Source organism: Gossypium hirsutum, chromosome D01 (assembly GCF_007990345.1).
Source record: "Gossypium hirsutum isolate 1008001.06 chromosome D01, Gossypium_hirsutum_v2.1, whole genome shotgun sequence".
NCBI classification, from domain to species: Eukaryota; Viridiplantae; Streptophyta; class Magnoliopsida; order Malvales; family Malvaceae; genus Gossypium; species Gossypium hirsutum.
In genome coordinates this window covers 22,291,731-22,308,564 of record NC_053437.1, presented here as the reverse complement: position 1 = coordinate 22,308,564, position 16,834 = coordinate 22,291,731, and the positions used below count along the sequence as shown (strand labels likewise).

At 33.1% G+C, this 16,834-nt stretch overlaps 1 protein-coding gene and 1 long non-coding RNA gene across 3 annotated transcripts; one reads left to right on the top strand and one right to left on the bottom strand.

Moving 5' to 3' along the window:
* The first annotated feature begins 700 nt into the window (after window positions 1-700).
* LOC107933437 (uncharacterized) lies at window positions 701-1,462 on the top strand. Its single transcript, XR_001693627.2, has 2 exons — window positions 701-1,137; window positions 1,223-1,462. It is a non-coding gene; the product is annotated as an uncharacterized lncRNA (long non-coding RNA).
* Window positions 1,463-1,951: 489 nt separating this feature from the next.
* Window positions 1,952-7,242, bottom strand: LOC107933436 (activating signal cointegrator 1 complex subunit 2). Of its 2 annotated transcripts, XM_041086250.1 has the most exons (9): window positions 6,711-7,242; window positions 6,454-6,613; window positions 6,310-6,371; window positions 6,061-6,155; window positions 5,353-5,466; window positions 5,129-5,194; window positions 4,690-4,787; window positions 3,974-4,392; window positions 1,952-3,417 (listed from the first exon to the last, which is right to left on the bottom strand). In XM_041086250.1, the coding sequence occupies exons 1-9, from the start codon at window positions 7,150-7,152 to the stop codon at window positions 2,171-2,173; spliced, it is 2,703 nt and encodes a 900-aa protein (XP_040942184.1). In that variant the 5' UTR covers window positions 7,153-7,242; the 3' UTR covers window positions 1,952-2,170. The 2 variants fall into 2 exon arrangements, with proteins under 2 accessions (XP_040942184.1, XP_040942185.1); XM_041086251.1 differs by lacking the exon at window positions 6,711-7,242 and having other exon boundaries at window positions 6,061-6,144; window positions 6,454-6,563.
* Between the last annotated feature and the right edge of the window lie 9,592 nt (window positions 7,243-16,834).

Below are 16,834 nucleotides of genomic sequence, written 5' to 3'. Positions count from 1 at the left end.
ATGTTCTGGTAAAAGATTAACCAATAAGAGTTGTCTAAAGTAGTTAACAGAAGGACAACTTTAGAAATTCTCAATCTAAAAAATGGTTACTGTTGTGTCACATAAGAGGACATGTATAGTGTTTTGATAAGTTAAAATTTCTTTTACATTGTAGGTCTTTTTTGTGCTCCTGTACTGTTTGCGTTGACATTTGTTCCGATAAAATAGGTTTTGATTTTGTTACAAGGTGATGTATAATACAAAAAATGATATTAAGTTATTTTGTGGACTACTTTGTATTGATTTAAGGTTCTTCATTATGTAACATGCAGAAGTATAGGGTCATTATGCACTCGTGGGGATAGTTTAGTGAAAACACCTTTGTTTGAATATATTGGGGGTGATGTTGTAGAATGGGATTTAGATCTGAATTATGTATCTTATGGGGTTCTTAGAGAAATGGTTAAAAAAGCAAGTATGCTTCTGTCACCAATTTTGCATAATTAGAACTAGGTTTCAGTCTAGAAGAGGGGTTAAGACTTTGTTATGACAATGTATCTTTTATAACTTTTGCTAACCATTTAACCAGTGTTAGTGTCATTCATATTTACGAAGCTGCAAGTATACCTAACTTTTCTATCGGTCCATCATTAATTAATGAATGGTCCCCAATGGTTAAATACTGCTGATGGTCATAGTGATCCTTAAGGGTTAAATGAGACCAATGGTATTAATGGTCAAATAGGGTTAGAGAGGAGAGTGGGGCAAAAGAAGAAATAGTCATGATGTTAATGGGGCACATAGGGTAGATAATGAAGTAGAGATAGACTTAGAAGAGATATCTGAATATTACTTTGTCTTGGTTTGGATGTTGGATGATGAGGATGAAGAGATAAGGAGCATATTTAAGAAGTTTGAAACATTTAGGGAGAAAGTGAAGAACAAGCTGTTGGGGTAGATGATCTATTGCTTGGGGTCACTCAAGGGGAAAATACTCGCTGCTGTTGGGAAAGATGGAAAAAAACCAGATATTTTCATTAGTTTGGACAGTTATGGAGGGTGAGAACAGAGACTTGGGCTTGGTTCCTTAATAACTGCAAGATTAATCTTGGACTAAGAGAAGGGCAAGACTTCAGAGTCATCAGTGATATGCAGAAAGTATGAAGTTGCTATTTGAATTTGTATAATCAATTATTACAATTCCTTGATGTTCACTAACTTGCAAAATTTTTGTTTAATGCAGGGCAAGTTGGAAGAGATGTTTATTAATGAATGGAAATGCTTATTTAATCATGTTTAACTATTTATACGCAAAACATTTAATTTGTATATTGTTGGCTTTTTTGAAGTTCACTGTCACTTGTTTTGCCCTTGTTTGATGTTTTATTGGTTGCAACACTCAATATGTTTACTGCTATGTTTAATGGTTTGTATGATTTCCAACTTCTTTTCTGTTATGTTTAATAGTTGGTGTGGTTTCTGACTTTTTTTTATTATGTTCGATGAATAATTTTCCTATACTGAGCCGTGCTTAAATACATGACTCTGTTTAATGGTTTGTTTTTTAATTGTTTAGTGATTGGTATGGTTTCTGATCTTTTTTTGTTATGTTTAATGAATAAATTTGTATACTGAATTGTGCTTAAATACGTCTCTATGATGGCTTATTTTTGAATTGGTTGGTATGGTTTCTGACTTCTTTTACATTTGTGCAATGACTGAATTTTATATTCCAACTTCTGTCAGATAATCTTTTAAACATCAGATAAGAAAAGGGGTCAAGTTCGAAAGCAAAATTGTAAGACTATGAAATATGACAAATAGGAATATTTCAAAATTTCAAAATTTATATAAAAACAAAACATCAATATGTTCAAATTTATATAAATATTAAAATATTTTAAATGACAAAAATATACTAACACTACATAAGTACACAAATCATCATGCGGGGCAACTATACTCTGAAATCTGAATCAACCTCCATGAAAAGATGGAATTCGATAAGTAAACAAAAAATTTATCCAAAGTGAAGGGGTGAACTTACAAGATTTTGAATTCTCAACTGCCTGCGTAAAATGCAACTCAAAAGAAAAGTACTTAAAATTCTTGAAATAGATTTGAAGGAAAGTTGTGTATGAAATAAGGGTCCCTTTGAATAGGAATGGGTATATCTCTGTCTCATGTGTGTCTAAAAACCAGTCAATCCAGAGAAATGCTTATTCATGGCCCTATCCTTCCTGTAATTATTATGTCTTCCACCACCCCTTCTTCCCCTGCCCCTATGATTTCCTACATTCCCTCTCTCTTCAGCTTCAGTGTTGTCGGGCAGGTTATCTTGTTCCGCTTGCGACTCTCTTTGTCTTCCTCCTCCTCTTCTTCCTCTGCCCCTAGGGTTCCTGGTCTGTTCCCTCCCTCCTGTTTCAGAAACATCAGGCTGGTTGGTTTGCTCCTCATGCTCCACCAGCTTCTTAACTGCACCAAGGGGAAGGTTGCCACCGCGTCCGAGGCCATGTATTAATTCCTCCTGAGCTTGGGTTACTAATGAGGCTTCATTGGCATTTGCAACTGCAACTGAACCTGCAACCTTATAACTATAATTCTTACCATCCTTGACATAGTATTGGGGTTTCTTTCTTGAGCCCCACTTTGAACTAGGCATGGTTTGACCAGAACTTTCAGGTTGACTCTTTCCAAAGTTCGAGCTGAGTTTGTCACTTAATATTTCAGTTTCCTCCGCCCCTGACTCTGCAACACTTAGACCTAGGTCGTCAAAAGAGTCATCATACTCATCTTCATACTCGTACTGAGAAATCAAAGCAACTTTTCTTAATGAATTGTTTTCATCTCTGCTATCAAGAGTAGCAGAATCGGGCGAGTCATCTTTAGACTTCCTCATAAACCTCCCAACTGTAGATGAGGATGAAACAGATGGACCTTCAACTGGTTGTCTGTTAACTACCGGTACAGTTGTTGAGGATACCGGTATGATGTCAACCAGTTTCCCTTTCCCTTTATCAGCATCAACCATTTTCCCTTTCCCTTTATCAGCATCAACCATTTTCCCTTTCCCTTTATCATTCCTGCTCAGGGTTGAAGCAGACTTGGGCACTGGCATTGTCTCCAGGGAAGTGTCCAAGGCCAGCACATCTTCATGAAGTGTTCCCTCAAGAATCCTCTGAATAACCTCTTCTGGATTCTGGTTATAAACTTCAAGGCATGCAGCTATAAACCCTTTGCCATAATCAGGAAAGAGATCTTTAACTTGGCTGATTTTTGATTGCATAATTGCTGCATCTTCATCCATCTGTACCTTGCTGCTCGTCGCAGAGGTTGACATGGGGGGTTCAGGGGTTTGCTCTTTTGCAATGCCCTTTGTTGAAAACATCATAATCCCAGATAAATACTGAAATTGTTCATCATCCATGAATATCCACCCTGCACAAAAGTTGTCAAATACAAATTACTGTATAGAAGTGCAAGCACATTTATGAAAGAACAAGAATAATGAAGGACTGGTGAACTATTGACATCCTCCAATGCAAAAGTTTAATGATTAGATGACTTCAGAAAAGAAAAAGCCCCAGTTCACAACTATTACAGCAATACATAAATCGCTCTCCACCCTGTATTCAGATAATGATTGTCCTTCTAATCAAATAACAATAGATATACGCCATTCCATCTAGAGTGCACAATTTATAACTGCAATGAGAAACAATATAAATAACACTCTAATATGGTTACCATATTCATAGACTTAAAAAAGGAAATATATGAGGTTGATTCCCAAATGGGCATTAAGGCTGACATCTAAGCAGTTTTCAGCAAGGTTGTTACCAGCCTTATGGGGAGAGGCACCTAAGCCTATTTTAAGTTCCTTCTTCTCTCTTCCCCAATATTCCTCCCATTGTAGTATATAGAAATAGAAATTGATTATAACGGAAGTATCTCAATCTTTAAGTAAAGGAATGATTTTAATTAATGCACTGACCAGTATTCTGCAAATTCTCAAGTTTGCTCATTATTTTGCAATTTTTTTCAACACTCTTAAGGAAAGTATCTTGTTTCTTGTTCTCCAGACTTTGCAATGAAACTCCATTTATCTCCCTGAGAGTTTGAACTAAAATATCTGCTCTTATAAATGGATCTTCCACTGTGGCTGGAAACATCTTTGATGCAGTTGGAATTGGATGTCCATCCAAAAACACTTCATCACTAAGATAGCAAATATCTAATAGTTTCCAACCAAGTTTGACTATTCTCAAAGATAACATCTTCAAACTTATAGCAATATCTGTTAGCATTGTGAATTCTCCTGATTTAGTACTGCTTTGAAAACCTCGCTGCAAAGATGGAAGTAAATTGTCATGCAGACGTGAAAGAGCTGTGAGCAATTCTTCATTTCCATAACTGCATAGATAGAGAAGTTTTATATTAAAATTGCATCAGAGCATAACTTCCTGTATAATTTGCAAGGAAAAAGGGAAAGATGGGACACATCCACAAAGAAATTCCCCACATAATAACAAAAGAAAAGGATTAAGACAATAACAACATAAAGTAGTTATGATCCACAATCAGTTAGGTTAAGCCCAGTGCAAATATCTACTCAACCATAAAATTTCATACAACATTCACGGTTCTTACTGCATGAATAACAAGTGTGTACTTCATATAGATTAGAAATTCCAGTAATAAAAGAGGTACCTCATTTCAACAGGGCAAGAGAAAAAAACAGCTGCAGTTCTGTACGCAGTAATAAAAGCATCCATAGATACAATGGTATCATTAATAAAGTCCATCACCTGTCGCAAGAAGTAATCAAATAATTTTAAAGCTCCACTAGATGCAGAGAAAATCAACTTGAGATAGGAATAAGCCACTGATTCAGGAGGTCATCCTATAATACTACAACTTCCTGTTTTGGCAAGTTCTCCACCCCTTCTTGACACACGTCTGTGATACTCTGTATTTATAAATGTTTGTTTATTCATATTGAGATAAAATGAAAATTATTTGTTCAAAATACACATACTGGGCATCTTTTTTCTTTTTCCAGGTGAAAATCATCCCTAAAAATAAAATACAATGCCATAATATCTTCCAACTGTGAGTTCAGTGCATGATAAAAGCAATAACAACAAACCTCCAAAAAGTCAGTATGAAGCCGATCAAATCCATGATCCCCATGATTTCCAGAAGAGAGAAGGACCTATCCAGTATTAGCAACACATAAGAAAGCAATTGTGAGTGTCATGACTAAGCAAAGCTACAGATAAAGGGAGAAACTAACAGAAATGCACAAACTGTCAAACATATCACTCAGATAAAGAAAAAACTGTTCCAGACTCAAAGCAGATTACAAAGTACCTCCAAAGATGTGCTGCAGCGTTCATGCATTGTGTGAACAATACTCAAGAAATGAGACAATACCCCAGTCAGATTATCATGGATTGTAGGCTGAGCTTTCAGCGCATTTGCAATCTGAAAATAAATCAAGTGTGAGAAAGACCGGGAGAGAGAGAGGAAAGACCTGAAAAAGAGGAGGAAGGGGACTCGCTTGAGGCATTCGAGGAAATCTCCTACCTTGCACAACTATGAGATACAGAAGACTACTTTGAAATAAAAGGGTATAGACATGCAGCACTTGATACATCCTAGAAGAATGAATTTAAGGTGGAAAAGTCCATGGCCAATTTGCAATTTAGCTATTTAACATGATTACATAAATTAGAAACCATAGGAAGTAATTTTTATCTAAACCGTCTTGATATGCCTTGTTTGACTCTGAAAGGTTTTACTGCAATTTGAAATTTCTAGGTGACCATTAAAGGCATCTCCAGGATCAATAAATTAAAACATCTCCTTTTGACAATAATGGATTTGAAGCTTATCAAGCATAAATCTAACCGTAATCAAAAGGAAGCAGTAAATTCTTAGTTAAGAAGAGTTACTTGCAGCGGGAATTAAAACAGATTGCCTTCAAAACACTAGCTCAAATATAAGCCTTAAAATGGTTAAAAACATGTAGAGAAAAGAAATCAAGTCTTCAATCACTTTGTACAAAAGAAGGTTTACCAGCAATTTAGTCAGATCATCATTTTCATGACCATATATAGCGCATATGTCCAACAACTTAGGCAAGTCAAGCAATTTCTTCTCCTGCAAGATGACTACAGGAAGAATTAGTGAAAAAAATGTGCATATAAAATACTCTATACATAGAAATTTAACAACAATTTTGGGGATAAAGATTGAGCTGCACATGTGACCAGACTAAAATACATTCATCCTCCAATAAGAAGACACGGAAAAGAGACAACCTACCTGCATGGTCGTTGACACTAAGACTATCGACGGCTCTAGCACCAGGGTCCCGATTTGAAGATCTAAAATAGCAAGAAATTCCATTGCAATTTACTAGATAAAAGGGTGAATATGTAAGAAAGAGTTATAAGACTTCAAACTTACATTCGATACAACATCATGAAGACACGGCGGCTTAGTTCAAACTCTCCAACAATAACCCCTGCAACGATCCCTTTCACACCGCGATGAGGAAAATCGTACCACCTGCTTCTAAATTGCAAGAAGCTGTCCAAAAATTCATGCAAAGAAGTGTCGCCAGCCACTGGCAAACAAGCACAATAAATAAGACTTTGAGAGGAAAAAAAACCGTAAATGCATTTAAAAAGGATAAAAACACGATCAAATATCAGTTAAAATACCTTGCTTCCAGAATTCCCTGGGACTGAGTTTGAGCAAGCAAGACAACTCTCTATTTAAGAGGTCAACAACTCTCTGTGATTCCACTGGATCCAATCCTCCTTCCTCCGCGCTGAGGCCCGCCGCGACGGCTTCATCTTGCGGCAAGTAATTTACGAAATTCCCATTAGAGAGACTGGATGGAGTTGCTCTGTTTGGCACCCAATCCCCATTCTCTCCCATGCGAAGACGGCTGCTGGAAGGCGGAGCATCGTGCTGTTTGGGAAGGGGTTGCCTGATAGAATTAGAGAGGGAGGTGGGATTAGGGTTTGGGTTTGGATTTGGATTTGGATTTGGATTTGGATTTTGATTTTGATTTTTGGGGATGAATTTCTTCTGGGATTTTTGGAAATTATTTCTGTTGTCGCCGTCTTGTCTATTGCCGTGAGTATACCTATTAGACATGGCTTTGGGTTTTCTTTTAAAAAAAATTTAATTACTTTTCTTCTGTTTTTGCTGAGATATATTCTCAGTGTTAAAAGGGAAGAAGATTCAAATACCTCAGAGAGTTTTTCAATTTATAGTTGTCGCTGTCATGGGTTATAATTTTTCAGTTTCGAGACCTTAATTTAGAAATTTCTGAAATGATTTCCTTTTGCTAAATAGAAATTTTAATAATTTTAAAATCTTGTAAAAGATTTAAGATTATTTTATTATAAGTAATTTTATAAAAATTCAATTATTTACAAGATTCAATTATTTATTAAAAACATTATAATTGTTATGAATATCTTAAATTAGAGACTCTAATGAAGCATTGTAATCATCCTATTGATTAATAAAATACATTCTCTATTACTTCCTATATTTTCTTTGTTCTTTAGTCTCTGAACAAAGTGATAGTTCCTTTTATCAATGATCAAATTTATCCTCCATGATTTCTAATATCTTTGACGGCAAGATGCAAAATTTTTACAGGAAATTTCTTTTATTTAATGTTCCATATCTTATTATTAATTTTCATTCTTCTTTCATTATATGTTATCATTGTTTTGATGAACTTATTTTACATTTTTTTCTTAAGGATGGTGAAAGAATTTGATATCGTTATCTATATGAAATCAGAAATAAGATCCACTCTCAAAATTTGTTTTTTAGTATTTGCTTGGGGATGATCTATTTCTCTTCATTACAAAGGATGTTTATAATCACTACTTTTCATCCATGGTAACGTAAGTCAATCTAATCAACTTCTTTTGAAAATTGATTTGATTTCTATTAAACAGTTCAATTTATATAATTCACTATTTGTATATTTATAAATTTATAAAACCCATGTGAAAATAAATATTTTTTAATAGAATTGATTGGTTTATTTTTTATTTTGATTAAGATATATGATTATTACGGAATGCAAGTAAAAATACTTACTTGTCATAAACTTTGGGATATTCACGTTGTCTATGATAATTTCATATCATTGTAAATTTTAAAATGAAATTATGCCAGGTTAGAAAATGTTTATGTTTAAACCTTTATAGTTGTAAAGTTATTTTAATTTGACATTATAATATTTTGTATTTTATTGCATTATGATATATAAAATATATATATTATCTAACCACAATGATTTATTAGTAACATGAATTTATTATTTGTTATGTTTAATATATATTTTATTTATACCTATTCATTTTATATGAATAAATAAAATTCTAGAAGATCATAAATTTTTTTTATCATTCATGTTTAAAAGAATTGCAAAATTGTATATTATTTAAAATAAATTAAGCATTCATTAAGGTTATATAATAAAATGATTATATGCTCCTGAAGAGCTAATATTACATCAAATTGTAAAAAAAAACCTTTCTAAGAGCTAATATTTTACCTCCTTGTGATGCAAAATTTTGTAAAATATAATATTATTTTTCAGATCCATAATATATATGTTGAATAAAACCTTCACGTGTTTTACATTAAAACCATATATAGAAATAACATGAGATACTCATATATTTGTATTATATATATTCCCCGAAGGAATACATTACACTATATGATTGAAATATTTAATGTGCTCTTGCAGTAGCAATATTGTGAAAATGACTTTAAAAGTATTTTCGAACGATCTCATACCTTCTAATGGCTAATCAAAATATTAAGTTATTAATGAAAAACTATGAAATTCTTCCCACTAGTTTCGCTTCATTCCCCGATATGAATGTAGCAATACATAACAATTATAAAAAGTAAAAATATAGAGATCATTATTGTTGTTCTAATTGAGGATGAGGTTAGAGACGTACTAATAACCATTATCAAGGTGGTTATAATAATGATACTTCTAACCATTAGAAAAAGAATAATAATGAAAAACAAGAAAATTGTGGTCAAAATATTTGAAGATTTTGGCATATTCTTTGAAGGGAATATTGCAAATAATTGTTTGCAAATTATATTTCATTTATTGAGTTAATAACATTATAGGCTTCACATTGATGTAGACATTTCCAGAAGTAAATGTCACAATATTACTTATATGTGAATACAAAATAAAAAATGATGATAAAATTATTAATTGTCAAAATTTATATTTACATTATTAGTACAAGTGAAAAACATGATTAAGTAAACCAGAAGTTTATTGATACAAATACATTTACTATTTGGTGTGACCAGTTAATAATCATCTTGGATTATATATGATGTGAAAATTAATTGAGAATTCATATAAACATTTATTAAAGAATCAGAAGATTCTTTAATTTAAAGAATTCTCATGTGTTGTTTGTTCTCAATGATAATTGATTATTAAAAACTCATTGATTAAAGTTGAGATTTAATGTTTTACATTTCTGAAATGAATGTGGGTTCATTCATCCACCATGTAGATGGTTTTGACATTATATGTTTGGTAGATGCATCTACAAAATAATCACATGTGTTATCAACTTGTAACCTATCATTTGAGAGATTGCTTGTTTAAATGATTATTTTAGATTATGTATTTAAAACAATCCATCTTGCTTATGTTGGTGAGTTTATGTCCCAAGTTTTCAATAATTATTGTATGTCAATCGGGATAAAAGTTGAACATCCTGAGCTCATGTTCACACATAAAACGATATAGTTGAATCATTTATCAAATGTCTCTAACTAATAGCTAAACCATTACTTATGAGAACAAAACTTCCTATTTCAGCATGAGATTGTATTGTTTTACATGTTGTGCGCATCAAACCAATAAATTATAAATACTCCCTATTACAATTGATTTTTGGTCAATAGTAAAATATTACCCATCTTACAATTTTTGGATGCGCTGTATATGTTCCAATTGCTCCACCACAACGCACGAAGATGGGTCATCATAAGAGATTGAGAATGCATATTTATATGAGTCTCCTTATAATATTTTTGATCTATTAAATTGAGATTTAGTTATGACATGAGTTGTCAGTTTTCCCAACATTAGGGGAGAGAATAAAAAGTTGGATTAATAAAGTACTTGAAATGAATTATCAATCTCTAAGATCCCCATACAAAGCAATGTGAACCAGAAGTTCAACAGATAATTAATTTTACAAATCAACTGCTAGATTCATTAAATCTCACATACCATCTGAAAATGCTCCAATACAAATTGATGCCCTAATGGGGCAAATTATTAGTGTAAAAGATAGTAATCCATGCCTGAAGCGTGGAAGACCGGTCGGTTCCAAAGATAAAACTCCTTGTAAAAGAAAAGGAACAAACATTCAAGATGGTCATATAGTGGAGGCAGGAGTTCTTAAAGAGACCCATCACATAACTAATTATGAAACTCAAGAAGAGATTTAGGTACCCAAAAGTGAAAATGAAAATGATGAAAATAAAGAGATCTTGATAAGTTATGTCAATACTTGAAAAAGATAGAATTGAAAAAAAAATGTATTGTTGATAACAATTTTGCTTATAATAATACTATTGAAATAATAAAAGAAAATGAGGATCTAGAGCCTAAATCTATTGAGGAATGTAAAAATAGAAAAGATTGACCAAAATGGAAAGATGCAATTCAAGCATAATTGAATTCACTTTCTAAATGTGAAGTTTTTGGACCTGTAGTCCAAACACCTAAAGGTGTAAAGTTGGTAGGATATAAATGGGTATTTTTGCAAAAATGAAATGAAAAAAAAATGAAGTCATAAGATATAAAGCATGACTTGTAGCACAAGGATTTTTCCAAGGGCTCGACATTGATTATGAAGAGACATATTATCCTATGGTGGATGCAATCACATTTAGATATTTTATTAGTTTGACAGTACATGAAAAACTTGATATGCATCTAATGGGTGTTGTTACAACCTATTTATATGGTACACTTGATAGTGAAATTTATATGAAAATCCCTAAAGGATTTAAAGTCCCAGAAAGATATAAAGTTTCTCTGGAAATTTGCTTGATCAGATTAAATAAAAGTTTATATGGATAAAAACAATCTGGACGTATGTGGTACAATCGTTTTACTGAATACTTGTTAAAAAAGGATACAAAAACGATCCAATTTGTCTATGTATCTTTATAAAAAGGTTTGGATCAGATTTTGTGATAATTACTATTTATGTTGATGATCTAAATATTATTGAAACTCCTAAAGAGCTTCAAAATACAATAAATTGTTTAAAAAAGAATTTGAGATGAAATATCTTGGAAAAAACAAAGTTTTGTCTTGGCTTACAAATCAAGCATTTAAAAGATGGAATTGATGTTCATCAATCAGCTTATACGGAAATTATATTAAAGAAATTTTACGTGGCTAAAGCACATCTATTGGGTACTTCAATGGTTGTATGATCATTAGATGTGAATAAAGATCAATTTCATCCTTGCAAGAATGATGAAGAGTTTTTTGGTCCTGAAATACCATATCTAAGTGCCATAGGGCCATTGATGTATCTTGTAAACAACACAAGACCTAATATAGCTTTCGTTGTAAACTTGTTAGCAAGATTTAGTTCTTCTCCAACACATAGAAATTGGAATGAAATTAAACATGTATTTAGATATCTTAGAGGGACCATTGATATAGGGTTATTTTATTCAAATGATTCAAAATCCCTATTAGTCGGCTATGTTGATGCTGGATATTTATCAGATCCACATAAAGGTTGATCTCAAACAGGATATTTATTTACATGTGGGGATACTGTCATATCATGGTGTTCAACAAAGCAAATATTACCTACTGCTTCTTTAAATAATGCAGAAATAATTGCAATGTATGAGGCAAGTCGAGAGTGTATTTGGCTAAGGTTATTAACCTAAATGAAGATAATACAACATGTATAGCTCAATTGAAGGGTGGTTACGTCAAAGGTGACAAAATGAAACATATTTCACCAAAATTATTCTTCACCCATGATATTGAGAGAAGATGTGATATAAATGTTCAACAAGTTCGTTCTAGTGATAATTTAGCTGATCTTTTTACTAAATCATTGCCAACTTCAACATTTGAAAGACTACTACACAAGATTGGAATGTTTCGACTCAAAGATGTAGTGTAATGTTGCCATTAGGGGGAGTCTAAAAATAAGTTGTTCTCTTTTCCTTTAACCAAGGTTTTGTCCTACTAGGTTTTCATGGTAAATGTTTTTAACGAGGCAACTTGTAATAGAAGATTGTGTACTATTTTTCCTTCATTAGGTTTTTTTATCCCACAGGGTTTTTCCTAATAAGATTTTAACGAGGCACATTATCTACCAATAGACATCCAAGGGGGAGTGTTATGAATATCTTATTAAGTGGATGTCCATCATGATCAATATAAAGTTTTGATGTACTTTAAATTCTAATAGTTATTAGAATTAGATCTCTACTTCTTTTATACTTCTTATTCCTATAAATAGAGATTTTGATGAAGCATTGTAATCATTCCGTTGATCAATAAAATACATTCTCTATTACTTCCTATATTTTCTTTGTTCTTTAGTCACTCTATCTCTCTTTATTTTATAACAATAATATTATAATAAATCCAATCATTTTAATTAGCTCACCATAAAACTCTCTTTAATTTTTTAAGTACTCATATTTGTAATAAAAAAGTTAGATGAAATCATTAATTATTTACTAGAAATTATATTACATGAACACAAACTCTCTACTAAAAGCATTACGTTTTTCGTCATTGCTTTTCAACGACATTAGTAATCAATTTTATTTTTTTGGTATTATCCTCGAACATCCTTACTTTTATTGAACTATTAATTTTCCTTGTTTCCATTGGTTGGTTCGTTTTTTAGTGATCGTAGCACAGGCTTGCTTCTCTTTTCTTTTTGCAACCAACAATTTTATTCTTATCTTTTCTCTTTTGAATTCTTCTTCCTTTTTTGTTTAAGTTACAATCAGTTTCTTTGTTCTTTCATTAGGTTTGGTTCATTCTTTTCTCTCTTTTGTCTTTTCTCCTTCCCTTTCTAACCAATTAATTTCCTCTATTTATATTCATTGTTTTTTTCCCTTTCTTGTTCTTTGTTCTTTTTCCTTCTCCCAACTCTGGCCTTTATTCTACCTTATCATGACGAGATCTCATCCATTTGAAATCCTTAATGATTTCAACCTTATTTATAAGAAGATTAAACTTTTTTTCCTTGATAAATCCCTTATCAAGCCTATGTTATGAGAGGAATCAGTTTCTTAAGTTAGTTGCTATTATGTTGCGTTTTAGTGAATGTTAGTAAATAAAATGATGCGTTTTAGTTAGTTTTTATATTTAATTAAAATGGTGAGCAGCTTCCATAGCCAACTTTGTAACAATTGCTTATTTCCATTATAAGTAGAGGAGGAAAAATGGAAATGGTTATGCAATTTTGTAAATGAAGGGAAGGGCATTTTAGGTAGCCTTCCACTCGATTTTTCTCCCAAAGAAACATTTATTATCCCTCCTATGATGGATCTGGGAAGTATAGGCACTCCCTCACATTCTAACAACCTAGAGGGAGCTTTACGCTTTTATAAGCTAGAGTGTCTAAAATTTGATGGCCTCGATTTTTGGGGTGGTGGTGGTGGTCTAAGCTAGAGTAATACTTTAAAGTTAAGGGTATTATTATAATCCAAAATAAGGACCGTGATGCTTCATTTGAAGGGGAGTACTTGATTGACACTATTTCTATACTAAAAAATAAGGAGGGTTTCATTTGTTAACATAGGACTGTTATGCTCGTAGCTTGAAGGAGAGATTTGAATCTAGTTCATTTCGAGATCCCATGGCTAAATTGGTCTCCCTAAAGTAACATGTCTTAGTTGACCAATTTCATGATGACTTTGTATGTCTCCTTAACCAACTTTAGTTACCTGAAACTTATAGTTTAAGCATTTTTACTAGTAATCTGAAATTAGAGATTGGGTAATACTTAAAATTGTTCAAACCTAAGGCATTGGTAAAGGGTTCTTAGTTGCTAGACAAGTTGAGACCATTCTACTTAACTCTCAAAAGAAATACTCTTTAGTTGGTGCTGGTGTACACTTTTGTCCTTCTACCTTGTTTTCTACTACAAAAATTGGTCCTACCTCAAATCCCACCCTAATTTCCAGTGGGTCTCACCCTAGTGTAAATAGTTATAAGGTTGCAAATAGGGCATTGTCCCAAGCGGATATGGAAGATGCAAAAAAATGATTTTGTGTTTTTGGTGTGCAGCCAAATATAGCTCTGGCCACAAGTGCATGAAGTCCCAATTGCACTAGCTATTGATGGAACCTCATTTTGAGAATGAAGAAGAAGAACTCCAAGAATGCCAAGAACATAGGAGGAAGATGCCATCAAACCACCCATTCTATCATTGTATGCAATCTAAGAATCTCAGAGCCATAACACTATGAGGATTGCAAATCAGATTGGTAATCATTGGGTAATTATTCTGGTAGACTCAAGAAACACTTAAAATTTTGTTGATGTCAAACTGGTTATGAATTTATTTTTGCTAGTAGAGCATCAATGCAAATTAAAGGTCACCATTGTTGATGGGGTCAACCTTTCCACCCATAGGATTTGTAAAGGGGTATCTTAGAAAGCTCAAGGCAACCAATTTGCCACTAATTTTATGGTGTTACCACTAAAGGGATCTGACCTTGTATTAGGAATCCGGTAGTTTTTTCCTTGGTTTTTATAGTTTGGAACTTCGCTTCTTTGAAAATGTAATTTTCCTACCAAGGGCAACCATGCATGCTTCAAGGAATCATACCTGGTGCTATTCAAATCATGTTTGCTGCACAATCTTCAAAGTGCTTTTTTATGGTAGGGCATGAATTGGGACCCTATGCTATGGTCATGACTTCAAGGGATCAAGTTACATTAGGAGTAGCTGTCAATGCTCCTAAGTCAGAATTACAACAGCTTCTTGGAGGGTATGCTTATAACACCCACACCCGACCTGATTTACCGGATTCGAATGTACCTCTTATTTATTTAAAATCCTTTCTAAGATAAAAGGTTTGAATGAAACATTTATCATTTGTCACAAACTCTTAAAGGTAGTATAAAGCCTTACAACATATTTTTTTGATAAAACAGACATATTTGTAACGTGTATTACTATTTGTTATTTGAAAACATGTTTCTAAAAGTGTCTCTTTGTATGCTTAACATTTACCTTCAATCTGCCACAATGGTGCATCCCTGGCTTGGTCCCTTCCAATGCACTGGTTTGATTCTCAAAACCTGCATACCAAAAGGCATATATAAGTTCAAAGGAACTTAGTGAGCTTCACTCATTATTACCTTTAAGAAGTGTTGTAGAATTCCTCGACTCAAGGGTTTTGGATTTCCTTTCAGACCTTGACAAATACTTCTCTGATTCCTAGTTGACGGATAATAATATGCCAATTCTCTATGCTTAACCATCTTATACATATTTCACTCGACTGGTAGATCTCAAGCTTCATAACATATTTCAAATCCCATTACACAATTTTTTTTGCAGATAGTAGTTGGATGTGCTTCCCAGAACAAAACTCAACAAATACTACTCTTGACAGATTCATTTACAGTGCCCAACGATTATCAGAGCACCAGTTACATCATTTCTTCAAATTAGTCCAAACAAACATGCTTGCTTAAAAAAATACAACATTTTAATTCAAGTAATAGAATCCCAGATGACTTCAATACATGACCTAAGAAATTCCAAGTTTGGCAGACACTTGCACCACCAATATTCCAAATACACAAGGTTCCCTGACATGGAAAATCACTATGGCGGAATCATTAAATGGGTATACTGCCGAGAACTTTTTCAGACAATACCTTATAGATATACCCAAGTCTCGCCACAAGGATGGAATATCAACTCATCTTTTAGGCGTTGCAAAATTCACAATACAGACTTTCTAGAAAACTTACAACAAGTATTCCCCAAATTACCCCGCAATTAAAGCTTTATGAATAATATGCCAAGAAGATTTTACAAGGAGTTTGCCACAAAGAATTTACAGAGAGTTCTCCACAAAGGCTTCACAAAGAGTTCGCTACAAAAGCTTTATAGAATATGCCATGGCCATGGTCTTTTCACAATGATTGTCATACTGGCCTTTTCTCGTGTTTACTGTCCCGATAGACGTTGTCAAGCACTACCACGGGGCCCGTTATTGTATAACGTATTTTCTCAACACTCCGCCTAAACCCCCTTAACGCCAACATACAATGTCAAGCACTACTCAAATAAAATAATGGACGCATCTACATAAATTTCACTCATAATCTTAATAGAGACATACTTCCTAACATAAAACTTCCCATGCATGATTACCACACATTGTCATACTCATATAATACATCATACACTTCGGAGCATACATACAAATGCTTCATAGAGAACATATAAACATACATAGACACAACAACTTCTTAAGAAGATATGTGTATTGACCATACACGAAATTCATTATAATAAGTGTGCAGAAGTCAGATTTAAAGGCTCATTAGAGACCTAGCTTAACCTCAGCCTAGAGCTTTCATTTCGAATGTTTGTCCCAAACCAGCAGTAGCAACAACTATTTAAAAGATCATAAGATTTCCAGTACAATCCTCATTACAGACATTTTACTAACATTTCAACTACATCCAACCCCCAATCAGGGCCTTCCTATAACATCTTTCCCTTCT

What these genes read in the sequence shown, in the direction of transcription:
- LOC107933436 (XM_041086250.1), bottom strand. Translation starts at nt 7,152, where the DNA reads ATGTCTAATAGGTATACTCACGGCAATAGACAAGACGGCGACAACAGA. An exon ending in TAGTGTCAACGACCATGCAG is followed by an intron (nt 6,156 to 6,309) that starts GTAGGTTGTCTC and finishes TTCTTCCTGTAG; the next exon opens with TCATCTTGCAGGAGAAGAAA. An exon ending in TTCATACTGACTTTTTGGAG is followed by an intron (nt 4,788 to 5,128) that starts GTTTGTTGTTAT and finishes TTCTTGCGACAG; the next exon opens with GTGATGGACTTTATTAATGA.